At 39.5% G+C, this 27,695-nt stretch overlaps 1 protein-coding gene across 7 annotated transcripts in view; it reads left to right on the top strand.

Annotated features, from left to right (window-relative positions):
• The window catches only part of GRIK1 (glutamate ionotropic receptor kainate type subunit 1), a 445,118-nt gene that overhangs the window by 362,807 nt on the left and 54,616 nt on the right, over positions 1 to 27,695 (top strand). For 4 of the 7 annotated variants that reach the window (XM_070455128.1, XM_070455130.1, XM_070455131.1 and 1 more), the window contains exons 8-12: positions 13,694 to 13,801; positions 16,491 to 16,535; positions 21,561 to 21,674; positions 25,223 to 25,426; positions 26,393 to 26,616. In XM_070455128.1, the coding sequence (XP_070311229.1) occupies positions 13,694 to 13,801; positions 16,491 to 16,535; positions 21,561 to 21,674; positions 25,223 to 25,426; positions 26,393 to 26,616 (695 nt within the window). The remainder of the gene's footprint in view (positions 1 to 13,693; positions 13,802 to 16,490; positions 16,536 to 21,560; positions 21,675 to 25,222; positions 25,427 to 26,392; positions 26,617 to 27,695) is intronic. The other 3 variants (XM_070455129.1, XM_070455132.1, XM_070455133.1) reach the window with 1 other exon arrangement.

Here is a 27,695-nt window from a genome sequence, read left to right as displayed (position 1 = left end):
TCAAAGAATAAGAAAAAGACCCCTAGAGCTCAAATTAAAAATAATCTTTTAAAAAGCTACATTTACTTGCTCGGTGGGTAAGAAAGCAGTATGTTTGTCAAGAAAAGAGTAAATTCAGCAAGTCTCCTGGAGCTGAAAGCAGTAGGTTGAGTAGAGAGATGAAAGAGGGGACTTAGTTCATTTTAAAAGGATTTCTAAGCATTACATTATAATTGATTTGTTAGAGACCTGGATATTCCTCCTTAGACTGGCCATCTTTCTGCTTTGACTTTCAGAAGCACAGTGTTCATTTTCAAATAGATCCAGGATGGATTCCTAAGACTGTTGCATGCAGGCTTGTGTAAGTAAGCATGGCCTGAGAATTTACACGAATTTCCAAACCAGACAGAGGAAGGACTAGAATGGTCGAATCTCAGATATTATTCCATTCAAAATCTTCATTTATACAAGACACAGAAGGCCTGTGAGGTAAAATGATTATCCTAGAGAACAGAAATCCTGCTATGTGCAAGGAAACCAAAACTACAGGGCACTGAACTTGAGCAAAATAGGGCTTTCATATTATGACCGAGGGCATCCCTGGTGGCTCACTGGCAAAGAGTTGGCCTGCCAATGCAATGCAGGAGGTGGGGGTTCGATCCCTGGGTCAGGAAGATCCCCTGGAGAAGGAAATGGCAACCCACCCCAGTATTCTTGCCTGGAAAATCCCATGAACAGAGGAGCCTGACTGGCCACAATCCGTGGGGTTGCAAAGAGTCAGACAGGACAGCGCACACATGAAAGCCGGAACCCCAAAAGCCTCTGACACTGGAAGATTTAACAGAGAAGAGCTGGAGCTCTTCCAAAGAATTTCTAATTAATGTAACTTTTACACCTTCTAAAGTTGTAGTATTACAGATAAGTTTTTATGGAAGATCTTATTCAGAAATTCAATTAATTCATAAGTTGCTATTGTGCAGCCACTCAGTCTTGTCTGACACTGCGACCCTATGGACTGCAGCGGGCCAGGCTTCCCTGTCTTTCACCATCTCCCAGAGCTTGCTCAAACCCATGTCCATTGAGTCAGAGATGCCATCCAACCATCTCATCCCCTGTTGTCCCCTTCTCCTGCCTTCAATCCTTCCCAGTACTAAGTATAGTAAATGATGAGTACAACACTGCCCCTGACTCTAAGGAAGTCATAAGCTGGAGGGAAATATACACATCTGATTGCGATACAGCTCTATTGCAATACAGGCTAAAATTGTATATAAATATAATACTATTTAATCCAAGAGAAAAAGTATTCTAACTGAAGGGATTGGGGATGGCGTCAGAGAAAAAAAGACATTTGAACTGACCTTGATAGATTCTTTTGCTCTTTCAGTAAGTATGTAATGAGTACTGCTTACTAGGTGTCAAGCCTTATCTTTGGTGATGGGGATGGAGCAAAATAGATGTCCATGGGAGGCTTACACTCTAAACAAATTTGTAAATTATGAATATGCACAGAGTTTGTGTTGAAATGTGAGTTTTACCCTTGGGGTAAAACATGGCTAGAGATGGGGATAAGAAGGAAACAGCAGGGAAGAGAAGTAAATATTGTGTTAGAGAGGTGGGGGTTCATTCTCTAGGCAATTGAAAATATTGTTTCAAGGAAGTGCTCTAAAGAGGATTCTGAAACAGCCGTGCATGTATGTTGCTGTTGTTTTTCAGCCGCTGAGTCCTGTCTGACTCTTTGTGACCCCATGGACTGTAGCATGTCAGGCTACAGTATCCTTCACTATCTCTTGGAGTTTGCTCAGATTCATGTCTATTGAGTTGGTGATGCTAACCATTTCATCCTCTGCTGACCCCTTCTCCTTTTGCCTTCATTTTTCCTAGCATCAGGGTCTTTTGCAATGAGTCAGCTGTTCTCATCAGGTGGCCAAAGTATTGGAGCTTCAGATTTAGCATCAGTCCTTCTAACAAATATTCAGGGTTGATTTCCTTTAGGATTGACTCTTGTTCTCCTTGCTGTCCAAGGAACTCTGAAGAGTCTTCTCCAGCACCACTATTCAAAAGCATCAATACTTTGGCACTAAGCCTTCTTTATGGTCCAACTCTCCAATCTGTACATGACTGCTGGAAAAACCATAGCTTTGACTATAAGGATCTCTGTTGACAAAGTGATGTCTCTGCTTTTTAATACACTGTCTAGGTTTGTCATAGCTTTCCCTCCAACTGTTATAATGGCTGTTTTGTAGCAGCACTGGGAAATGCCTAGAAATCAGTGTAAATTCTTCTAGGTCTGGCAACACACAGGAGTCCCTGGACTGTGGGCAAAGTGCTGAAATTTCCAGGCTTAGTTCAGCTTCACATTAATGTATGAGCTTTGGACTGTGCGGCCATACCAGGAATCTAATCTCTCATCAGGATAGTATTCCACTGAGGCAACACTGGCAACAATCAAACTGGTTTGGGGTCCTGCTAGGGATTGAGTCTAGATTCCAAAAGAGGACCTGTGAGGTCAGTGTGACCCCAAGAACAATTATAGCAATCAGGATCTTTGGGGACAAATCTATTTTCTCAAGGAGAGCACAGACTTTGAAAAGACTCTGTAGATCTCTTTGCCTATAATACACCAAGTGTCTTCTCCCAGAGGCATCTGTATTATTTCTCAAAATTTCTTGGGATATAAGAGTACAGGATCAAGTCAATATATGCCAAAGTGTGTGATAACAGATTTTGCTAGTTCAATATTTTACTGAGAGACTGAAGTGTATGCCTTTTTTCAAATGTTGTTTATATTCGATGACTAGTTCCATCTCCATCTTCTAAAAACTTCACTGGCTATACCATCCACACTTATTAGTAATTTTTCCCAATTCCATAAAATTTTATCAGTCCCACTCATTTACTTTTCAATTTTATATAATATATACTCCCTATATATAGATAAATGATAGATAAATACATGATAAATAGATAGATACTGTGATCTCCAAAAAGTTCATTTGGGTTTTTCTGTAACATTTTACAAACAAACTTTTTGACCATTTTGATAAATAGATTGACTGCTAGACAGACAGACAGACAGATAGATAGATAAACAGACAGGTACCTTAATCATCAGACTGTGAAGTCTGTCACTGAAATCAAGCTCAATAATTGTTTGGTGACTGGTAATTTTTGGTGAGATTATTCAACAAATACAGGTAGTATAGGGTCCACAGAGTTGACAAGCTTGGAGCCATGTTTCAGTAATTCTCAGAGTATAGTATGAGGACCTTCTTCATGACTGCAAAAGCAAGCAGAATGCTTATTAAAAAAAAAAAAATTGCAAATCCCTGGCTCTCACATCAACCAAGTATCCCAATGGTTTTGTGCTCATTAGAATTTGACAGCCACTGCATTAATGTAATTGATGATGTAGTAAGGCAGTTAGTTTTTCACTGACAAGCAGGGTAAAGGCAGGCTCCAACACAGAGCAAGGATCAACTGCAAAATGGTCTATGAGTGACCTTGTATCTGTTGGGAGAGTTGGGGAGTTTTTAACTAGGTCAAGATAAGAAAGGAACTGGAATTTTATTGAGCTTCCATCTGATGGTCCTGGTTAGAAGCTCTGAAGAATTGTCTCCTTTAATCTTTACAACAACTAGTCAAAGACAGTGTTAATTTTTGCAAATGCATGTTGAAGAAGTTAAGTAATCTGCTCATAGTGAAAGTGAAATTGTTAGTCTTGCCCTACTCTTTGCAACATACAAAGTCACCCAGCTAATCCCACATCATTTGATCCCAAAGTCAAACCTTCCCTGATGCACCACACTCAGACATCAAAACATGCTAACAATTAAAACAAACTATCACTCTGTTGAAGCGCATCTTGTTTATAATGCTGGGTTTATGACTAAAATTTGTATATGAACAGTATATGAAGACCAGTGAAGTGGATTTTAGCAGTATTTTTTAAATTTTTAAATGCAATATGGGATTTTTTTTTTGGTTAGGCTGCTGAAAACATATTAATTTATGATTGTATTAAATCTTCCTGCTTTACTTGAAAACTTCTTTTCCACTTAGCTTTCTGGACCATAAATTGATTCTGTCACATGTTGCCATGTGCTTTCTAAAAGTCAAGGCATTATTGCTACCCCAGAATAAGAAAAAGAGGTATGCTTGATGAAAAATAGGGAAGACAAAGATGCTAAAGAGAAGGGAATCAGAGAGGGTTGTCCAGGGAGAAAGTTTCAAGGAAGGAGACTCATTGTGACTGGAGATAAAGGACTTTAAAACATGTTCCACTGTCTTTTCAGCTTTAAGTCAGCAAAAGTCACCAACATTTTCAATAAAGAGTCAATGAACAGCCACACACAGGGAAATCCAAAATGGAAATCATAGGAAGTAGGACCATCCTGGGACCCATTTAACCCACTGCAAGCAAGTAGAATGAGGTTCTGAAGAGCAGTGGTGGGCAGTCATAGAGAGAAAATTAGGAGAATTTTAACCAAACTAACATAAAACCAAGAGTTCAGACATTTTCTAGACATTCTGCTTGCCCTGAATATTAAGCACCATATGGCAAAAACCAGCACAACATTGTAAACATTTCAAAACTTTGGAAAAAAGTAAAATGAGAAGCAAAGTAATTCTACATGCAAATTCCTGGGTTGGGAAGATCTCCTGGAGGAGGACATGGCAACCCACTCCAGTCTGAAGACTCCCCATGGACAGAGGAGCCTGGCAGGTTACAGTCCATGGGGTTGCAAACAGACACTGAGCGACTAAGCACAGCCCAGCGCCAGAAGGGAGCTACACAGAAGAGGCTGATGGCTGGTTTATTTTGACGCAGGCTGTCATCAGTCTCTAGCCATATGATACCAACTTGCCGGAGAGGCTGCTCTGCAGAGAGGAAGCACAGAAACTGAGAAATAGGATCCTAGAAGCTAGGGCAAAAGCTAGGCTTTTGTCTTTCTGATTAAACCTAGCAGATTAAAGTTGGGTCAATTTGGGCAACCCAGGCTGCCACCGAGTTAGAGGGAAGTCAGAATTTTCATGCTGATTTAATACCTGCTATAATTCCTTTTTAAAAAAATCTTTTTAATTTTCTTGGCTTGAGAATATCTTCTCCTTTGGACCCATGTATGAAGATTTATAATGAGAGAGATTAGCCCACCCATCTTCATTTTCTTTCCCATGACCTTATCTGTAGGAATGAAGAATAGTGCTGGAGAAAGAATGCGATTGAGACATGGTTTTGAATCCCTCCAATGCATCTTACCAACTGTAGGATCTCTTTTCTCTTCATTAAAATGGGAACAATCTTATTTACCTTGACTGCCTCCTGTGAAAATCAAAGGAGGTAATACAGGTATATCATTTAACAATAGTCGATATGTAACTTTGTAAAGTTATCAACATGACTTTCATACAAATGTAAACATGTGCTGTGAAAACACTGATAGAATAATAGTGATGGAAATAAATTCCTTAATGATGGAACCAAAAGGACAGTGAAGCTGATTCAAAGAGAAGTTAAAGAAACACTGATTATACAGTCCATCAAGAGAGGCTAACTGAAAAAAGAATGCTGGGTTAGAATCAAAACTGATTTCTGTCCTACAGAACAATAAAACCATAACCTTTGAAGTTATCTCTTGTACCAGACATAAATTATTTGTATCTCTATTGGACAGAAAGTCTACAAGTTAACATATAATTTCATAGTCTTGACCCTGAACAATAGGAAATAGTAAAACAAACAAAAGAACAAACCGCTAGAGAATTAAATCATCATTGGGTGAGCCTATTAGACAATGACCGTGAATGACCTTAAAAGCACATGCAGTCATCCTTTTGTTTTATTTCCAAGTTTTAGATAATTTTCTCAATAGTCCCTCTTGTATCATCAATAATCTCTAAAGATTATTCATGTTACAAAGAGTCCGAAGTCATTGTGTTTGGACCTAATTAATATACGTGGTGTAGTAAGAGCTTTGATTAACTACATAAGCTTCTTTGTGTATGACCAGCAAATTCAGAGCTTCTGTTTAGAAGCTACTAAGGTCAGAAAATTGACTTCTACATGGACATTTCAAAAGGAATCTCTGATTGTATTTTCATAAGCCTCTCTTGTTTCAGAAGTGTTTCAGTGGCTCTTATTGGAATATTAATTTCCTCTTGCTTCTTAAACAAACCACCATAAACTTGGTGGTTTAAAACAATACAAGTTTATTCTCTTACAGCTCTGAGGTCAGAAGTCTGACACAAATCTCACTGGGCTACCATCAAAGTGTTGTCAGGGTGGGTTTCTTCTGGAGATTCTTAAAATCAGTATCCTTGACTTTTACAGCTTTGAGGGTGACGGGGCTCCTGTAATCTTTGGTTTGTGGACCCTTTCCCCCATCTTTAAAGCTGGCAATGTAGCACCTTTCAATCTCTTTCTCTCTTCCCTCCTCCTCTCTCTATCTGACATCTCCTGGATCTCTCTTATAAAGACCTTTGTGAATACACTGGGCCCACCAGATAAAGCAATATGACCTCCTCATTTTAAGATCCCTAACTTAATAACATCCCTTTTGCTACCTTCTAGGCTCTAGGTATTAAAACATGGGATTTGGGAACCATTATTCACCCTACCAAGCACAGATGAAAAACTAAACGCAAGAAACTCATCTCCACAGTACCTACACATTTTGGTGAATTTCTTTGAATGGCCCAAACTCTGGTACATTTCCTATCCTGCCAATAAATGACCTTCTTCATAGGATTCTATAAACCATAGAACAAATAATAGGTGGGTTTATTAAGAGGACTAGATCTTGATTTTAAATATGAAGAGCAACACTTGTTTCTTATGTTGGGTTTGCTATACCTAATTAATTAAGATTTGTTCTCAGGTGTGGCAACCTTGGCAGGAACTTCCTTACAGAACCAGTTTGTTAAACTGTGCCCTGGTGAAAACAGAAGACAGATGTTTATTGATCTTATGCAAATAAACACATTACCATAAAAACTAGTGAGTTAACACTGAATTCTGAGGAGTAAGGGGAAATAAATTACCATATAAAGAATGTGTTTTTTGTAGGTGATTACATTGAAGGTTAAAGATAAAGGATATCTCTTACTCCCTTAATAGAGCATTTAAAAACATATCAGCAATACTCAAAATCAAATAATCTCAGTTAGATTTACCCCCACTATTCATTTAATCCTCCTTATGTCTTATATAGCCAGATGTTGTGTCAGCTTTCTGCATTCATAAGGTCTTCTATTCTAGACTTAAGTCACAGTTGGCAAAATGATATCACTTTAAGCTCCAAAACCAGTACCAATGACTATTTCCTAAAGTACCAACAGGTAAGAGTATTGGGTGCCATTTTTCCATGAAGTTCTGACAGTGCTATTCTTTGAAAAATATCCAGTTATCAGCCGATAGCTTCCAGCAAAGTCTTCAGACAAACATGAGAATAAGGCAGAAACCACTTGTTGATGATGAGAACAGGTGAGCAGATGACATAGGAGGTAAATTATAAACTTTTATCCCTTCTTTTAAGAGCAGATTAAGTACTCTGAGACCAACTGTCATTTTAAAATAAAACTCTAACATTCATATAGCATTTGGCATAAAAGTGTCACAAAATTAAAATACGTCCCCTGGGAATTCCCTGGTGGTCCAAGGGTTAAGGTTTGGCACGTTGACTGCCAGGGCCCAGGTTCAATCCCTGCAGGGGGAAACTAAGATCCCTCATGTTGTGAGCTTAGCCAAAAAAATAATAAAATAAGTATCTTATTAATAAACTGTCAAAACTGAGCAAACTGCCAAATTTTTAACACATTTCTTTGTTTTTTCCCCCCAGACTCATTATATGCAAGTAACATACTTCAGTGCAAATAAGAGTTCCTTCAAACCTTCTATACTAGCCACACTGATATTTTTCTGTTCACTATACTTTCTCATAATTTGGTACATATTTTCTCTCTACCTTATAAACAAAAGGATACTCCATTACTTTATATATATAAGCAACGCCATAGGGCCACATACATCTTTTAAACACCTTTTCAATATAGTATATAAACATATTCATTAGCATGACCCAAAGGTGCAGCTTTTTTTATAACATATAAAAATAACAATAAAGGTATATATGCATATATGTGCATACACACAAAATGGTGACTATATGTCTATATTATGTTATTAGAAACTATCTAGATTTCTAGAAATTATCCATCCCATCAATTAATTTGATTTAACATTAGTTCAACGTCTTAAATTTAAGAGAGGAACTTGGAAATTTTGCTTAAAGTATTGTATCACAAAGCATGCCAGGCTTACCTCCCTTCACTATCTGCCAGAGTTTGCTCAAACTCATGTCCATAGAGTCAGTGATATTATTGAAACAGCTCATCCTCAATCAGCCCCTTCTCCTCCTGCCCTTAGTCTGTCCCAGCATCACTTTTTGTATCAGGTGGCCAGTATTAGAGCTTCAGCATCAGTCCTTCCAATGAATATTCAGGGTTGATTTACTTTAGGATTGACTGGTTTGATCTCATTGCTGTCCAAGGGAGTCTCAAGAGTCTTCTCCAATACCATAATTCAAAAGCATCAATTATTTGGTGATTAGCCTTCTTTATGGTCCAACTCTCACATCTGTACACAACTACTGGAAAAACACACAAAGTGCTTGCCTATATTCTTAAAATACCCACTGATCCCGAGACCTAGTCATGGCCCAAACCAGGCACTTCTGAGCCACAAAGAGCTCTCCTAACTGTGCACCAGAAAGAGAGCTGCAGAGACGGCTCATGGTCTGCAACCAGATGTGGATCCACTGGTCTTGGCAGCCAGTTTTGGAAGAGAAATAGCTAAAGCTACGAGTTAGGCATGATATTTTCAGTCTGATATACTTGAGCAAAAATCAGAATCAAAACAGAACCAGAAGAAAAGAAACAGAAAGGGAAAAAAAGCATAAACAGAGAAAAGAACTTTCTATCCAGTTCTCAAAAAAAAAGTCATATGTCTTTCAATAGGAAACTATTTACTCCATATACAAAATGAGAAAATTGTGTCAGGGTGTGTCAGGGAATATTCTAGTTCTAGGAATGGGGCTTTATGTTCTTTTACATGTTTAAGTCCCCTTTAGGAAAAAAGAATGAAATCATTTTAACCAAGTGAAGTTAAAAATTGACTCTTATGAGAGTTAAATGCTAGCCACTTTCTTCCTCAATACTAAAATTTTATTTTATTTGGACAATGTATATCATCTTGAGAAAGAATATACAAATGAAAAAGCATTAATGAAAACATTTGAAAATGAAATGAAAAACTTTCATTTTTCTTCTTTCATCTCTTGATTTTTGTCTCTTGGCCATCAAATAACGTATCTTATAAGAGGAAAGAAAGTCACAACATTTGACTCACTTGCTATCAGCAGTTGTTATCAAGAGGTCTAACGCAGAGTAGAAATTAAAGCGATTTCCTAAAATAGGGACAATAGTTTAAGTATTGTTTTCAGCTAAGTATACTATAATTGTCCTCTGTGCAAATGCTTCTACATAAGGCAAGCAAATTGTAATTATGTCTAATATAATTATATATCATTATCTAAATTGCATATGCTTCAGGCTTGTCTCAGAAAATGGATTCCTCATGGATCTTATTCATCATAGTCATTGTCTGTTCACCCTGATCAATAATGCATTGGTGTTTCAGTAAATGCTTATCAACAATTAGTTTGAAAAACAACAAAAAAAGAATATATAAGAAATATTCATCTAGGGACAGGAAGCAGAAGCACATAGGTAATTTTGGCAGTCAGGGAAACTGGACTTTGAAGGTCAAAAGATATTTCAGTTCAGTAAAGGACTGGGCAGGGTGTCTTTATAGATATTGAGGCTGGAAAGAGAGCATTGTCAGAGCATGAAAAGGGGACTTTTTACTACTTGGATGAGCAGGGAAGAGAAATGAGAAGTGGGAATTACTCTGCACCACTGATTGGAGCACAAAACTCAGGAATATAACCAGCAGCACAGAATCCAAACAAAAGGACACAATAGACACACTTAGTGGAAATAAAATTGGATTTCTGAACGGGGTTTTAAGACCTTGCTATGAACTATATGCTACATCAAGAGATAAATGCCACCAATTTCTGTACATTTTCAGAAAGCTCCATAAACTCTGGACAATGTATCGAGTTAACTCACAGCATGACCCCCATGAAGGAAAAGTTGCCTCTAGGAGAAAGCTTTCTGCAAATCCTACAGAACTTAATGTAGATAACTACATCCTTCCAAACATATCAGGAGGAGGGTTAGAACTGCAGGTTTTTAGAAGCATGAAGAAGGGGTTTGAAAACTGACTTAGTCCAAACCCTTAACACAGTAGAGATTTGCACTGAACCAAAGTCATAGACAAATTGCTCTCTACTCTCACACGACTGCTATAACCTTAATGCAATAACTTATTTTAGCAACTCTCAGTTAACCCATTAATCTGTGAAGCCAGCCTTTGACTTGCAAAATACAGAGGAGTGACCTGAGTACAAAAAGTAGGATTGGGATGTGATGAGGTGAAAGGGGAAATTACAAAGTCAGGAGGTGTGTCTAAGTACACACAAGAGGAGGCTCCCTACATGTCGTCCATACTGATGTTTTTGTCCTACTGCAGAGAATGAGATTACCTATATCTCAGAGAGTCTAACAACAGGCGCTAGAATTGACCTTAAAAATACACCATCACTTTTTTAAAGTAGGAGCTAATGTTTGACATTATGGTCTCTCTTGGTGATGAACTCTGAAGACCAAATTCTAGGATCCAAAGAAAAACAAACATTTTTCTATATGGGTCATAGCACTTTAACTCACATCTAGTTTGGCCATATAAGCAGCTTAGATGAGAGGTGTAGGCTTTTCATGTCCACACATCATTTCCCGACATTAATTTGATTTATCTTCCAGCATTATCAAGTGATAAAGTGTACTTCTTCATGATATCCATTCGATCTGAATGATAGCCAGAAAATACATTTGGTGCAAATTGTGTTGGTTCTGGACAAGTTGATTCTACAGCATATTCTTTAGGTAAAACTTGAATAGCAACATTTTCTTCAAGAAACTCTATCTATCCTGCTGTAGAACTCCTTCTATTAATACCTGATGGTATTTGTGGTGTACAATTGTTGAGACAGGGAAATGAAGGACCTGTGCTGTCCCTGTGTTCATACATGGAAGTGAGAGTACATTTCCGTACATTTTGTTCTTTGAGAACTACCTGTTACCAGCCTTCTGCTCACAATCTTGAGTCATTTTCCTTCAGTTCTGCCAAAATGTCTTGCTGTAATGCACATGTGCCCATGACACCCATAGACTTGAAACACTCCAGTGATTCCCAAATGTCTGTGAAGCAAAGTCCAAGCCGCTGAGCGTGACTTGGGACACCTTTACGAACAGGCACCTACGCTCCTTCCCAGGCTCGTTTCTCATCAGTCCTTACCTCGCATGATGGATCCATGGCAGATACAACTTGTCTTGTGTTTCAGATTTTACTCAGGCTGTGAATCTTTGTTTGGTCAACTAACTTCTCAATGAAGTGCTTCCCAGGTGATTCAGTCGGTAAAGAATCTGCCTGCAATGTAGGAGACCTGTGTTTGATCCTTGGATCGGGAAGACCCCCTGGAGTAGGAAATGGCAACCCACTCCAGTATCCTTGCCTGGAGAATCCCATGGACAGAGGAGCCTGGTGGGCTACAGTCCTTAGGGTCGCAAAGAGTTGGACACGACTGAGCAACTTAGCACAGCACACTTCTCATCCTTTGAGAGTTCAGGCCTACTTTCCTCAAAATACGTTTCCCTGGTCCTTTTATTCTTGCAGTGGTTTAAGTAGGATCCATACTTCTTTCTTCAGTTACTATGTGCAAATTGTTTATCCTCACAGGGGTGTTTCATTGAAATACATTAACATGCTTATTCCTACTAAACTGTAAACTACTAGATGTTCTCTTTCCTGATGCTTCTTGGCACCAAGAAACTGAGAACCAGGAACACCAACGGTGGAAGCTCCCTTCTCAACAGTCAGAAAGATTGTTTGTTCCTTGTTCTATTCAGGCCCTCGATGGATGAGATAATGCCCACTCACATTGGAGAGGGCAATATGCTCTATTAATTCAAATGGAAACAGCCTCACAGACACACCTAGAGATGATATTTAACCAGATAACAACATACTATGACCCAATAAAGTTGACACATGAAATTAAGCATAACTACAAATGTAAAGTCAAGGTTAGACTCATTTATAGGTGACATTAATTTATTATGTACTTTATGTGTTGAGAGAAATTGCATAAATAGAAAATTATATTTCAGAACAATGAATCTGATGTTAATTTGTAAAATGAAGTGCAGAAGAGACCAGAAAAGACTACACCTGTGAGTACTGACATTAGCAGTAGTGAAAGCCAAATTCTCGAGTTTTGAATGTGGGGAAGAAAAATAAGAGATGGCTGTAAAAATAATCTCCGTTAAAATGTTAAATGCTTTCAATGTGGTAAGAATTGTATTAAGTGCCATTTAAATCTCTCAAAAACCCTGTATGGATAAACATGGAAGCCTGAGATAACCCAGATTTAGATTAAGTAACTTGCTTGAAGTCATACTTCAGAGATTTAAAACCAGCTCTGTGATAAACCCATGCTCTTTCCACTGCATTGCTTCTGTCTCTTGGTCAAATGGGTAAATATATTCAACAGACACACATGGCATGAAGTCTCTGGATATGGTATAGCTCTCAGGATCTTTTTCACATCTTACATATATCTAATGAATTTGGTGAAATTGGGAGAGGGAAAATAGCTAAGTGCATACAAAGGACTGAGTTCTCCTTTATCCTCATTTGTAAGTCAGCTCAAATTAGGCAAGGTTATCAAGAGTAACCTAGTGATTACTCACAACCTCTGGGGCCACTATTTTTTATTTCATGAAACGACCTAAGATCTCCATTGTGAATCCTCTGAAGAGCAGACTACTGTGTTTTATCTGTTTTATTTTATTTTATTTGGCTGCACTGTCCAAGAGATCACAAAAGAGTCGGACATGACTTAGCGACTAATCACTGTGAAGTCTAAGATGAAGAGCCTAATGGTTTGATTTACATATTTAATGAGCTGATTACCACATAGCATCTGTCTTTTTTATGTCTTTATGTTATTTAGTATTCTTTTTCCTCCACTCAAAAAACTCCCTTTAACATATCTTGTAAGGCAGGTCTAGTGGTAACCAACTTCCTCAGCTTCTCTTTGCTTAAAAAAAAAAAAAAACTTGGTCAATGGATTATATCCTTTTCTCGAAGAACAAAAAGGGGCATTACTTCACCTTGGCAGTCCCTTGAAAGGGATTTGGATTGACCTTGGAAAACCAAATATTGTGGCTTCCCAGACTTTGTTTAGTCCATGGGCAGACCTTTTTACAGTCAATCTTTCTATACTCCCCCATCTAGAGTGTGACTATTACAGATTTGACTGATGTGAAGATGTTAGAACTGACGAAATAAATGAGTGCTAATAAAATAGTGAAGTGTTCTGCTATCAAGTTACTGAACTAACACAATGGTTTATAACACCATGATGAAGCTGAATAATTGGATACTGTGATGAATCTGAGGTATTACAACTTTGATGGTGTTAAGGATTATAAGTGTTAAACAGTAACACCATGTTCCTTTTGTCCATAGGCTCAGTGGGATGGCTTGACTGGGCGTATCACTTTCAATAAAACCGATGGCTTGAGGAAGGATTTTGATCTGGACATTATTAGTCTCAAAGAGGAAGGAACTGAAAAGGTAACCTCCTTGATGATAAATTTGAAAATTACAAAGAAACACCTCTCATGCATTTTACTTGCACAATAAGTAGGGGAATGATGAAGCTATTTTTCCAGCCTATTCATTTATGTCCAGTTTTCTAGCTCCCTCTCTCTGATCTGCAAATTGATGTTGATGTACTAGATTCTTAAATCGTGTGTGTTATCAATAGCAATGCTAATGGCTACATAGTGCTTGGCATATTTACAAGCATGATTCTGTTATTACATACAAACAGTCTAGGGGTGGGGAGCATTAGCCCCTTATCTCACAGGATCTAAGAAATTGAGTTCAGACTTGGAAAATCAGAAGCTTGTCAATGATTTATCTTTGGAATGACACCCAATGGTCAAAAATGAATTTTAATTGTACTCCATTTTGAGATGGGTGACAGAGGACAGAATGAAGTAGAATGTAAAAGGTTTACTGAAGCAAAATAACTTTGCATCCTTAATTTTATGAGGAAATATGCTTTACCAATGTATTTTAATGTTGAGTTTGATTTTAGGATTATTATAGTTGTAATTCTCAACCTCTCAATGTTTCAACTTACTATTTAGGGCAATGCAAATGTAAGTTATTTAATTGATTAATAATAATAATAGGGACTTCTCTGGTGGTCCAGTGGTTGACTCTGCATTCACAATGCAGGGACAAGGGTTCAGTCCCTGGTCAGGGAACTAAGACCCCACATGCCACACAGCATAGCCAAAAGATAAAATAATAATAATACAAAGATTTTTAAAAATAATAATAATAAAAGAATTTGCCTTCTCTTTATTACACCAATTTAGTATTCACAATATATAATGTGAATTCACTATATATTGGGATAACTAACACTTATAGTGAAGACTTTAACTTTTAGAACCTTAGGGATAAAAGATCTTGAAACCCCCCCAAACAATTGTCTGAACACCTAAACTCTATAATCCAGTGTTGTTTTTCTTTTTTTTTTTTTTTTTCCACTTTTAGTGGTCAAAAAGTTATGCTTAATGTAAAAGAACATCTCTGGGAACAATGTTTTACTTTGGGGTTGATTTTTAAAATGAGATACTGTTTCCATTTCTGTTTTGTTGCTTTTGTTAACCGAGACACATTTGGGGAAGAAAAAAAAGAGTGGAAGTGGCTCAGTCATGCCCGACTCTTTGGGACCCCATGGACTGTAGCCCATCAGGCTTCTCCTTGCATGGGATTCTCCAGGCAAGAACACTGGAGCAGGTCGCTGCTTCCTCCTCCAGGGGGTCTGCCCAACCTAGGGATTGAACCCAGGTCTCCTGCATTGTAGGCAGACTCTTCACCGTCTGAGCCGCCAGGGAAGCCACCGAGGCACATTTGCCCCACTGCCAAAGAGCTTACTGAAAACAAGCAAAGATGAATTAGGCTGAATGGAAAAGGTAGTCTCTAGTGTTGAAGTGCTTGAGAAGAATGAGTCCACAACTTTGAGAGTCCATATTAGTCATACAGGTTTCCCCTTTCAAAAATGCCCGCTTTCTTCATCTCTTCTCTTCCTCTGTCTCTTTCTCTCTGTCTCTCTCTGCACCTCTCACTGTTTCTTTCTCTCTCTCTCTCGCATTTCTTCACCCTGATTCCCTTTTGCTGGTTTAGCCCACTCTGACAGAGCCCAAGGCACCCACCTAACTTCTGTAATGCAATGTGGACGTTGGGTTGCAGGGAACAAAAGGAAAGAAAAGAATACTTGTTACAGACTAAAAGGCAATAACAGTTCTTTTTAAAAGAAAATGTCTGCTTCTCTGTACATGCTTTTCTCTCTCCCTCTCCACTGCACTGACAGTACCAAACTGCAGCAGGAAGAAAGTCTGTTAAGGAAACATCTTTTTGGCTCAGGCTTGTGATGAAATAGATGGAGCTATTGTTATGCTCTCCCAGCTATGTATACACGGCAATATTATGCGTGTTTTTCTAACAAAGTGGTGATTCTAGTGGTGTTTTTCTAACAAAGGCAAAATTGAATTAGATGAAAGTGTTTTCTCAATTTGTTTCTTATCTCTTCATTGTTTGCAATAACTTTTCTTCCTCCAGGTCACTTGGGCTCAGGTCCTGAGAAGGCTGACTGAGCCTTAAGGCAGTGAGGGAAGCCATCCTATCGCTCTCAGTTGGCAAGGGAGGAAACGCCCATCTTTTCATGTCAGCCTCTTTCGGGGTCCAGGAGGAAAACTGCTTTAAAAAAAAAGCCTATTTTCTCACTTTCACTCAAGTTTCTAATGCCCAGAAGCACCTAATCAAAGAATAATAAGCACACTTTCTTCTCACTAAGGAATAATGTGTGTGTTGGTTGATTGACCCATCTGGTTATAAATGACTTTAACAGGAATGACGGAGACTTTAAGCTCTGCAGCATAGGTGTGCATATTCAAAAGAATTTTGCCTTTTTTTTTTTGGCATGCAAAAGCAAAAGTGAATATCAGGTTCCACCACCAAGGAGAAGTAACTTCTGTAGGATTCAAGTCCTTGAATCTGTAGGATTCAAAGACTTGGTCCCTTCTTTACTGTACCTATTCTCAGGCTTTCTGTTGAATGAACATGCAAGATTCCAAACAATGGGTGGGGTATGTAACTGTGAGCACTCACGTGCCATGATGCCTTTTGGCCTCCATGCTCCATTTTAATTAAGTGCTATTTTTATTTTTCCCCTCTGAAAACCAAGGCTGCTGGCGAAGTGTCTAAGCACTTATATAAAGTGTGGAAGAAGGTTTGTACATGGACAAAACCTGCAGGAAATCTGGGAGTGGGGTGGGATTACCAAAGGAAAAGCCTGCATCCTTCCAGTTTTGTCAGACCAGTAGCTCTCTAATTGCAGTTTAGAGGCGAAATTCCACGTGAAGGGAAAACACGGGTGATTGAATATGTTGTCTCTCAACAACATTGCCTGGGAATTGAAACAGACTTGAGATGGATTAAATAATGATGGATTAGATATTTCCCTCTAGATTATTTTTGTTTCTCCTGAGTAGGATCAGTCCCTGTTAGGACTAAAAGCAGGTAGCTTCAACAGAAGCAGACACTGGTCCATTTATAGTCTTTCTTGACTCTAAATATTTTTTCCCTAAGGGGAAAAAAAATACAATAGATTTGATCCATCAGACTAGTCAGATAGGCTAAGGCTCTGAGGGGCCAGAACATCTCCTTCAATGTCACCACCCCAAAATATATGAACCATTTTCAGAAATTCCATTTTATTACACACCATCTTCATTTTATGCAGAAAAACAAAACCTTGTCAGTGCATATTGTTTCATAATTTGCTTTAGAACCACAGTTTCCAGAGGACAAAAACATTAGAGATTTTGAAAAGGAAATGAGATTGTCTTGTAAATCACAACACCTACTATCTCACAGCTTATTGTACAGTATTATGTTGTCAATGAATGTGCACAGATTTATTACAGAAGCAAAAGTTAGACATTACAAACATTCTGATCAAGAAAATGTCCCAGCGATATGCAAACATGGTCTTTCATTCTATCTCCCTCAAACTACTTGCTAAACTACCTGCTGATTGACATATGGACCTTAAATTGCTCCAGGTTGTTCAACTTGAACAGTTTAGTTAGGTTCACTTTAATCTTTTGAATTATGAGTTAAGTCACAGAAAGTGTAAACAGTTTCTCCCTGTAGTCAGAAGCCTTGTCTCCCTTTGGGAGCATACTCAGATGAGCTCCAAAATGTCTTGCTTTTAAAGTTTAAATAAGCACAGGTTTAATAACTGTGTTTTAATTTTCGATGAATCAGGCTACCAAAGGCACAAGGAAGACAATCCCATCTCCTCTATGCTAATACATAGATGAAACTAACTGGTACCCAGAAAAAAGCTTATTACACTAATCCAGCTTGAGACTCCAGGCATTTTCTGCAATGTTGAATTAATTCAAACCAAATATCCTCAGGAATGAAATCCAAGCCCTGAAATTATTCTCAAGGGAGGGGAATGTCCTTTATTTGTCACTAAACTGCAATAATCACCCCCACTTCCCAAGGATGCACTTCTTGGCTTTCCGCCTTCCTCCATGCCTTTGTGCCTCTTCCTTCTGCTGACCCATTGTTGCCACGTTGCAAGCTGCATATACTGTGGTGTGCTGTTCTATGTTATGACTCCTCATCAACAATGTGCAGTAATCAGAGCTCTAGCACAAGAGACCTGTTGAGACCCAACCAACACATTGTCCTTTCCCTACAAGATTCCCCCCTACAGCAGGAGGATTCACCCCCTTTGCGTTCTGATTCCAAAAGCTCTTCTCTGCACTCTGACGTTTTTCGGTTGAGAACAGTCTGCCTGAAGTTCTTTCCAAGAAAGGGATATGGCAGTCTTTACAAAGCTCATCACTAAAATATATGTTTATAAAACTCATCATATGGGAAACAAAGTCACCTCTTTCCCCTAGATACTTGATTACTTCACTCAGCACTTTTGGATTTTGAGTTTAGGTGAATCACGTACCAGGTTTGAGAGATGGATCTTAGTCACTTTCTGAGCATCCCTTTGTCACATTACCTATTTTAAAAAAGACCTGCTTAATTGCATTTAAGTCCTCATTTTCAAATGCTTCCCTCTGTAGTCCTAGATGATAAATGACTGCTCCCTCATGCCAGTTTACAAAGGGAAAGAAGACAGGACCAGACTATTCAGCTTTTGAGTGTTCCTCCCCACAAGTAATTGATCCACCTTCCACTGCTTCTCACGGTAAATTACTGCTGACCACTTTTGCTGTACAGTTTGAAAACTGAGGTTCTGCTTCCTAGAGGCAATGCTCCAAGGTCAGAGGACAGGACTGAAAGGCTAAATGCTAAATATCCAGGCACCTGGTTAACTACCCCCACCAGTACTTCCTGACTGAACAACAACCTCCCAGCACGGATGAATCATGGGAGCTTGCTTTTTCAGAAAGAGACATTTGTTAACATGTTATTTTACTTCAGTTAAACAAAAGGCAAAGCCAATTGACAACTTTGGTTTAAAAGATGCACATACCCTTGTATGCAAACATACACACTCTACTTGCTTTGCTGATTAAAATGTTTGAAAATGCAAGGCTGAGATCATTCAAACCTCATATGTAAACTGTCCACCTCCCACGAATCACTTGATCTTTACTGTTTCTTGATATTCTTTTAGTCTAGATTTGAGGACACTTCCATTACACCAATAGTAGGAAAAATTCTTCTTTTTCTTATTTTATGGAGGAAAGTCTACACTGATGGGTACTTTGGGACTCATTAGGTTACAAATGCAACAGCAATGATATCATACCTTCCACACTTTTTAGTGAGGCTGGTAAAAGAGGCAAATCCAGATGCTAAGCTGTGGGATATATTTGTCTACAATTTCAAGTTTGTATTTTAAAAGAGAGTGATGTTGCAAGGCCAATCAGCCCTACCATTTCAAATATTAGTGTAAGTCTTTTAAACATTTGACTTTAATAGAAATAAGAGTTACTGAGCACATACTTCACTACCTAACAAATTGGCTAAAATGCAGTTATTTTCTCCAGTTTTCAATATTTAATTAAAAATTAGGTTCCCCTCTCCCCAGTGCCTAAGTCAAGGTTTAATTAAAAACACAGCAAGGGCCCAATTGAAACACAGTCTTCGTAGAGTTAGAATTCAACTGTTTACAACCTAAACCATAGTTTTGGCTAAAAATTCATAGACTCCCTACTGTAGTTAGTCTGAGATACATTTCCTGAAAGCAAGGGTCCCTGCCCCCCAAAAGTGAGAAGACGGGTGGAGTTTAGAAGAGAGGGAAGAAAAAAAAATTTTCCCTTTTTCTTGAGTTCAAAGCCAAAGAAAGGTAAAGGTTCTTCAACCAGCAGGCATGTGTTTCATGCATTCTAAGTGATGCATATGACACTTGATCCTGGAAAGACTGAATGGTTATTAAAGGTGTTATCCTACAGCTTAATCTTTCCACTAGCGCTCTCTCTACAGACAGGATCGAAATACTTTCAAATCCAGAAACTACCCCCAAACCCAATTAACCTAGACCTGTCTCCTGATTTCACTATCCAACTAGCCCTTATTAAGCATAGAAAGAAGATAGTAAAATTGAAATAGTTCACACCGATGAACAAATCTGTAATAGTCCTTGAAACTACCTCAAAGAATTTATATTTCTAAAAAGAAAATTTGTTGGGCTAAATGAATTTTCAGCTGCTGCATTTGGGCAGTAAATCAAACTAAACAAATAGAAAAGGAAAGAAGCCTAACCTTCCTACAGGTGAAATTTTATTTAATCATCAGAAGAGTTCTATTGTCTGCATTTCACTGGTAAGAAAACTAACTTCCCCAGGGTCACACTGCTGGTAAATCTCAAAAGTAGAGTCTGGACAAGAGTGTCTGAAAAGCTCATGCTTTGTCCAGCCAGCCAATGACCTCCCAGTGGAAGAGTATATTTAGAGATCAAGCTTGGGTCTGCCCTGTCCACTGCAGCCTGCATCCAAGTATTGGTCTTCCTAAACTGTCCCTGTTTTTCATAGCTCCTTTATCAGCTTAAAAATTTCAAGGAAAAAGGATTTCACTAATGATTCCATGTTCTTTCATAACAGGGCAAGCTTAAAGAAATTACTGGAGCAATCATTTTGATGCCCTTTATTGTTAACATTCATGCAGCTCTTAACATATACTAGTACTTTCACATACATCTACTCATTTGATGTTCTCAACATCCCTTTACATTATTTTATAGGTAGAGAACCAGAGCTCAGAAAGGTTAGCATCTTGTCCAAGGTCACCCAGCAACCAGGTTTGCATTCCACGTCACTAGCCTGTCAGTAAATGCTTCCAGAAGACTTCAGACAAAGAACCAGTTCCCTAAGACCCTGCTCCTAGATTGTCCCTAGAGGCAGAACAAATCAATCTACTTCTACAGACTCTAATAACCCAAGCCACTGGAGGAAATTGCGGTTACCATTTCTTAAAAGAGCAATAGGCTTCACTGGCTGCCAATCCACTGGTTGGTTCTGTGACAGAAAGTTCAATTAGCAACAGAAGCAATACCTTCACTAAAGGCATTCATGGTCAAGTGAACAAACAAGACATAAACCGATGATAAGAATAGAAGAAGGTCCGTAACAGAGGTGCAATGGAGGTACGAAGAGGGTTCTACCAGCGTCTACAAGAGACACCCTCACCCGGCACTAGTTCCTCAATGACGGGCCTAGAACTTGGTCTCCTGCCCATCCACACTTTTTGTTCCATTTTTCTTTCCCTTTTAGATGCCCAGCTTCTTCACTGTCCACCCTGCCTCCTCCATCCCATTTCTCATAAATTTTAAAGGCACTGATGGTAATACTTTGGCAACATAAGATCTGTCTCAGTCTAATGTGAGCTCCACCAGAGCAGAAGTCTTTGTCTCTTTTGCTCATTGCTGTGTGCTCCAATGCCTAGAAGAATCCCTGGTTTATAAGTTGGTGTTCAACAAATACATATTGGAAGAAAATTTGATACTCATTTACTAATTCTTAATTTAGAAAAGAACATTGAACTTAATAAGTTAAAAAGACCTCCCCCTACCTCCACCCCACACAGCACAAATTTTCTGTTCCACGTACGCAGTCATCCTTCCGTTGTTTCGCGCTCCCACATGTAGTAGCTTCCCCTGCAATGCCTGCTGTCCTCTTCCCAGACTTTTGTGCCCATTCCTGGTGTAGAAGAGGCCTCTCTTTAGCATAAACACCCTCACTGACAGTCAGCAGCCTCTGATGTGATGTGTTCTGTGTAGATTGGGATTTGGAACTCCAACAGCGGGCTTAACATGACGGATGGCAACAAAGACAGGTCCAATAATATCACCGACTCTCTTGCCAACCGAACGCTCATCGTCACCACCATTCTGGTAAGTTGAGTCTGTGGAATCCAGGGCATCTGATCGAAACTCTTACTCTAGACTTTGAAGGATTCCTCAGCTATCTTTTTCATGCCAACACCTCTGTCTGTAAATGTCTATTTTTAATTGGGGCACTAAAAGCATATATTTACGTATATCTGTAGTGGACTGAATTACCCACTTCCAACCTTGTTCTGAAGCTCTCCAGTCTCTGGTCCATGTTTAGCTATGTTCCGCTCCACTCCCCAGTCCTCCCCAGCTTGTTCCCCTTGCTCTCTGACTGTGGGTGGTTTCAACCTGGGGGAGATTCTGGTAAGAGACCAGGGATGTGGATGGAGAAAGAGATGCAAGGAAATGTCTTCCCCTGCTTCCCAATGGCATGGTCAGAACCTCTGTCCTTCACAGCCTCGGCTTCTCTCCTGTCACTGATCCTGCACTCTACCTGCACTGTGCTCTTGAACCACTCCTTCCTCCCTTCCTGCCTTAGCCCTAGCCTCTTAATTATGTTGGTCGCGGGTCTTCCCAGTTGGCACTAGTGGTAAAAAAAACTCACCTGCCAATGCAGGAAACATAAGAGATTTGAGTTCAAGCCCTGAGTCAGGAAGATCGCCTAGAGGAGAGCATGTCAACCCACTCCAGTATTCTTGCCTGGGGAAGCCCATGGACAGAGGAGGCTGGCGGGCTACAGTCCATAGGGTCACAAAGAGTCAGACGCGACTGAAGCAATTTAGCACAGAGGGTCGACATCCCCCTATTACTTTCACCACCATCCCTGCTGGTTGCTTTTGAGGCAGGAGACAGATGGGCTCCAGGGTAGACATTTATAACCAGCTTCATGTTTACGGGGCTTCCCAGGTGGCATTCGTGGTAAAGAACCTGCCTTCCAGGGCAGGACATGGAAGAGACTTGGGTTTGATCCCTGGGTCAGGAAGATCCCCTGGAGGAGGGCATGTCAACCCACTCTAGTATGCTTGCTGGGAGAACCCCATGGACAGAGGAGCCTGGTGGGCTACAGTCCACAAGGTCGCACAGAGTCGGACATGACTGAAGCGAGTTAGTACCCGTATGTGCACCCCTGTTTACATTTCATGGGGCAGGAAAAATGGGCTTTAGGCCTGACCCTTAAAATTGGCCTCCTGCTTGCATTGCCTGAGACAGGAGATCAGTGGGCTCCAGGTTAGGAATTTACATTCAGCCTCCTGTTTGCTCTCTGAAATGGAAGGCACAACAGAAGCAGGAATGAAAACCCCAGCTTTGTCTCTTGTGGACATATTAAGAGAGCAATCATGCAGAAACAGAGAGGGACTAAACCTTGCCTGAGCGAAGGATCAAGAGGTCACATAGCCCCTCTCCTTGGGCAAGGGAGACAGTACACCTGTGCATAGAGGCGCCTTGGGGATCAAAATTCAGGGGATGCCAGGCCTGAATAAATCTTGCTTCTCTACTCCCAGATGCCTTTGCATGGAAATCCATCTTTTCCAGGTGCACCTAGGGGAAGGTCCTGAGACAAATTAGCTGGCGGGTGTCGGGGGGTGGCAGGTGGAGAACACAACTGGCCAGTGGGAAGACAAAGACTCGGAAAAACCATCCATTTATAAAGGATATAAACTTCCCAAAGGCACACCTCTTTTGCAGAGCTCACCCGTGTGTCTTTCTGCTTGCACTCTGCTTTTCCAATAAACATTTTACTTTTCTCTTTGCCTTCCACCTCCTCATCAGAATTCTTTCTTGTCAAGGTAAGCGAGGACTGGGAATTTAGGCCCTAGTTGCTGGACTCTGTGGTCTAGCAATTAGGACTCCTGGTCAGGGAGCTGAGGTTTCTCTTCCAGCTGCTGGTTGCTGCTGTGTGCATCCAAAATCCCCTTGGCCTGCTCATTCCTCTGTACTGCTCCTTTATTAGCTGCACTCCTTTCTTGAAAGAAAAGTGAAAGTGAAGTCGCTCAGTCATGTCTGACTCTTTGCAACCCCGTGGACTGTAGCCTACCAGGCTTGTCCATCCATGGGATTTTCCAGGCAAGAATACTGGAATGGGTTGCCATTTCCTTCTTCAGAGGATCTCCCTGATCCCAGGGATCGAGCCTGGGTCTCCTGCATTGTAGGGAGATGCTTTACCGTCCAAGCCACCAGGGAAGTCCTTTCTTGACTGCTCTTTAAAAGCCCAGGTAAAGGCAGCTCCTGCTCCCTGTGGCAATCCTGTCATGCCCCATTCAGCCACTGTTCACTCACAAACTGTTGGTCCTCCCTCTTTGCTCCTCCCTAATCCAAGAATGATGCTTCCCAGGTGGCACTGCTGGTAAGGAACCCGCCTGCCAATGCAAGAACTAAGAGTTGTGGGTTCAATCCCTGGGTTGGGAAGATCCCCTGGAGGAAGACATAGCAACCCACTCCAGTATTCTTGTCTTGGAGCATCCCATGGACAGAGGAGCCTGGTGGGTGACAGTCCATGGGGTCTCAAAGAGTCATACATGACTAAAGTGACTGAGCAACTTAGCACACACACAATCCAAAAAATATATAGGAGTGGCCACCTCTAAAATCACTTGTGGACATTCCTGTTTTGATTCACTCCATTATGTGAAATTTATTTCTGAAACAGTTTCTGAGAATCATTCATCCAAAACAAAAACTTTTTTTCTGGTGACTAGTTTCTCTGCAACTTTCTCATGGAAATATAGAGTTTTCTACTTCTATCAGTTTGTTTGAGAATAAGCCTAAACATACAGGACGGATCAGTAACATAGTAACTATTTTGATTTTATAAAATAAAGTAAAATTTTACTTAGTCAAATGAGAATTAATAAGGCTAGAGATACATAATTGTAAGGAAATGTCCGTTATTCATAGGATAGGGGATTTATCATATAAACAAAGAACTTACAAGACAGGATCTCTGGGATGAGTTTAAATAAGAAAATGTAACTGATGATGAAAGGAGACATCAAAACAGTCTTTGAATAAGATATCCTGAAGGAAACCAGGAAAAATATGTAAGTATTAAGGGAAGAGTAAAATTGAAATGCAATTTAGCTGAAAAATGAGAAAATTAAAATATTTCGAGTACTTAGGAGAGAGGAAATTTGAAAAATAAGAGAATATATTTGCTGATTTAGATTTCCTTTAGTAAGTAGGTGAAGCTCATAGATATAAGCCAGGAGGGTAGGTGGGTCTAGCCCTAGAAGCGTAGGTGTAGGCACGGCTGAAAACCAGACAGCCAGACATCAGATCCTCCACTGCCTTCTCAGCTGGACCTAAGGTTTAAACATGATTTTGTCTCTATCACACCATTTACTCACAGCTCTGCCCTCAGCAGTGGAGGGGAAAAAACTCTCAGAGAGAGAAGAGGGAGAGAAAGCAACATAGGAAGTGTTCTATATTTATAGAAGATGCACAAAAGATGAGCTTAGTAAAGACAGAAAAGGAAGTGACTTTCTTTAGTATTCTCATATCTTGAAAACTGTTTTCAAATATTTTATATCTTCTGGCTGTTGTTGGAGCTCATGTAAGTAAATTCTGCCTTTCATTACAGCAGGGTTTCACGTGTGATTTGTTTCATATAGGAAGAACCCTATGTGATGTACAGGAAATCAGATAAGCCCCTGTATGGGAATGACAGATTTGAAGGATATTGCCTGGATCTGTTGAAGGAATTGTCAAACATCCTGGGTTTCATTTACGATGTTAAACTCGTCGCTGACGGCAAATATGGAGCTCAGAATGACAAGGGAGAGTGGAACGGAATGGTCAAAGAGCTTATAGATCATGTAAGCAGAAATGCGTCTCCTGCACCGTGGTCTTAAATGTCTAAAAAATGTGTGATGAGAAGTACATGAAGAGAGAAAGATGTTTGAGTCAGTGTCAGAAGGCATATTTTTTTTTAAATCATAAAAATGACCTAAAAAGTGGGGGAAAGCCACCTATAAATGTAGTTTCCTTACTTAGGAGGGCAACAGGGATGAAAATTGAGGATAAAAATTTATGGGCTCATCCTTTATACTGAAGAAGTTAACTTGAGTGATTCTTAGATTAGATAAGGAGTTCTGAAGTTTGCAGCTTGAAGCAAAATCTCATCAACTAATTTTATGACCAAGTTGCTCATTTCTTACTTTTCTCACATGTCCTTTTTAAAAGACATTTTTCTGCAGTTTTCCCCCCTCCATTTAGTTCCAGAATATACACATATATGTGTGTATATGTGGAACACATATATATTTGAGTTTAACACATATATATTTGGGTTTGAGCAAAGGCTGAGAGATGGTGAAGGACAGAGAAGCCTGGTGAGCTGCAGTCCATGGGGTCACAAAGAGTTGGACATGACTTAGCAACTGAACAACAACGCATATATATTGGAGAAGGAAATGACAACCTGCTCCAGTAGTCTTGCCTGGGGAATCCCGCGGACATAGGAGCTTGATGGGCTACAGTCCATGGGGTTGAAAGAATCAGACATGACTTAGTAACTAAATATCACCTGCCTTACATATATACGTGTGTGTGTGTGCTTGTGTGTATGTTTCACACCTTCTGCTTTCTCTTTGCTAAAAAGTACCATTCCATAAACATAACTGTGTAGTCAACTGTTTTTATGTCAGAGTCAATCATCATAGAAGCTACTTGTGTGAGAAGTTTTTGGAGTTGAGAATGGGAATCAGGACACCCAGGGAAAGTCTAGACATTCTCTCAGGAGCTAGCCAGCTAAAGGAACCATTTCAAACTTGCTTTTGCAGAAGGCCGACCTGGCAGTGGCTCCTCTAACCATCACCTACGTGCGGGAAAAAGTCATCGACTTCTCCAAACCCTTCATGACCCTGGGCATCAGCATTCTCTACCGGAAGCCCAATGGCACTAATCCGGGGGTCTTCTCTTTCCTCAACCCCCTGTCCCCTGACATTTGGATGTATGTCCTCTTAGCCTGCTTAGGAGTCAGTTGTGTACTTTTTGTGATCGCAAGGTAAGTTAGAGAATCACTGAACTTCCAACAGATCTAGGTCAGTCTCAGGTTGACCCGTGTGCTCTAGAGGTAGACAGAGATCATGAACGTCAAAGTATTCATTTAGTTTTGCCTGATGTTCTATTCTGTCACGTTCCCCCTCATAAAAGCCACTCTGTAAATGAATATCTTCTAATTATTTATAAAGGTACTTTTAAAAAATAGTAAGATCATTAAGTTTTATACTAATTTAATTTTATCAGTATTTAAAGCAACATACAACGGTTATTTACCCATTTTCCATGAATTATATTGCCACAAAAGCTGTAGCTCAGCTAATAAGTCTAAAGCGATTCAACAGGGAGAGGAAAATGGTGTACGGGTACTTGACCCCTGGAATATTCGCAAGTAATAAGCAAAATAGAAAAAAGAAGTCAGCTAGGAACTGTTGTAGCAATTAAGAAACACTGGATTAAAAAAGATCATGGAATCTTCCAGAATAAAGACAAACACTTTGAAAATTGTATAAAATTCATTTTTTTAAAAATCAGTTAACAAGAGAATTCTAGAAATAAATATAAATACAATCTGGAGGTATGAAATCTTTGTGCTACCCTGGTGATTCTGTTTAGATTTCATTTTCTGAAACAACTCTACATTTAACCATTCTGCTCCACACAATTTTTCAAAGGATTTTTATACCATTCAGTAGATCATATTTTCTAAATACCTTTGATACTGAGTTTGAAACACAGCTGTTTTATCTTTCTGTTGGCTTAAACAGTTGATATCCCTGGACAAACCATGTTAAAAAAATAATTGCATTTTTATGTGCTCTACTCATTTTCAATCTTTTTCATCTTTCAACAAAACTCAGTGAACTTTTTCCTAATCAATTTTTGTTTTCCCTCTAGGAATTTCTAAAAGAAATATTTCTTCACCCTAGTCCTTTGTCATTGTTCACTGTATGATTTTGATTAATGCCAAGTAACTCTTTCTCTGGCATAATTATGAAGAAAACTTAGAAAAATAACCTAGTTTAGAAAGGTCTTACAGATCCTTTGCAGACACAGTCAAAGCAAATTAATGTGTACTTTCTC

This window comes from Odocoileus virginianus, chromosome 25 (genome assembly GCF_023699985.2).
Source record: "Odocoileus virginianus isolate 20LAN1187 ecotype Illinois chromosome 25, Ovbor_1.2, whole genome shotgun sequence".
Classification (NCBI taxonomy): domain Eukaryota; kingdom Metazoa; phylum Chordata; class Mammalia; order Artiodactyla; family Cervidae; genus Odocoileus; species Odocoileus virginianus.
Note: the sequence above shows the minus strand (reverse complement) of the source record. Positions and strands in the feature narration are given on the sequence as shown.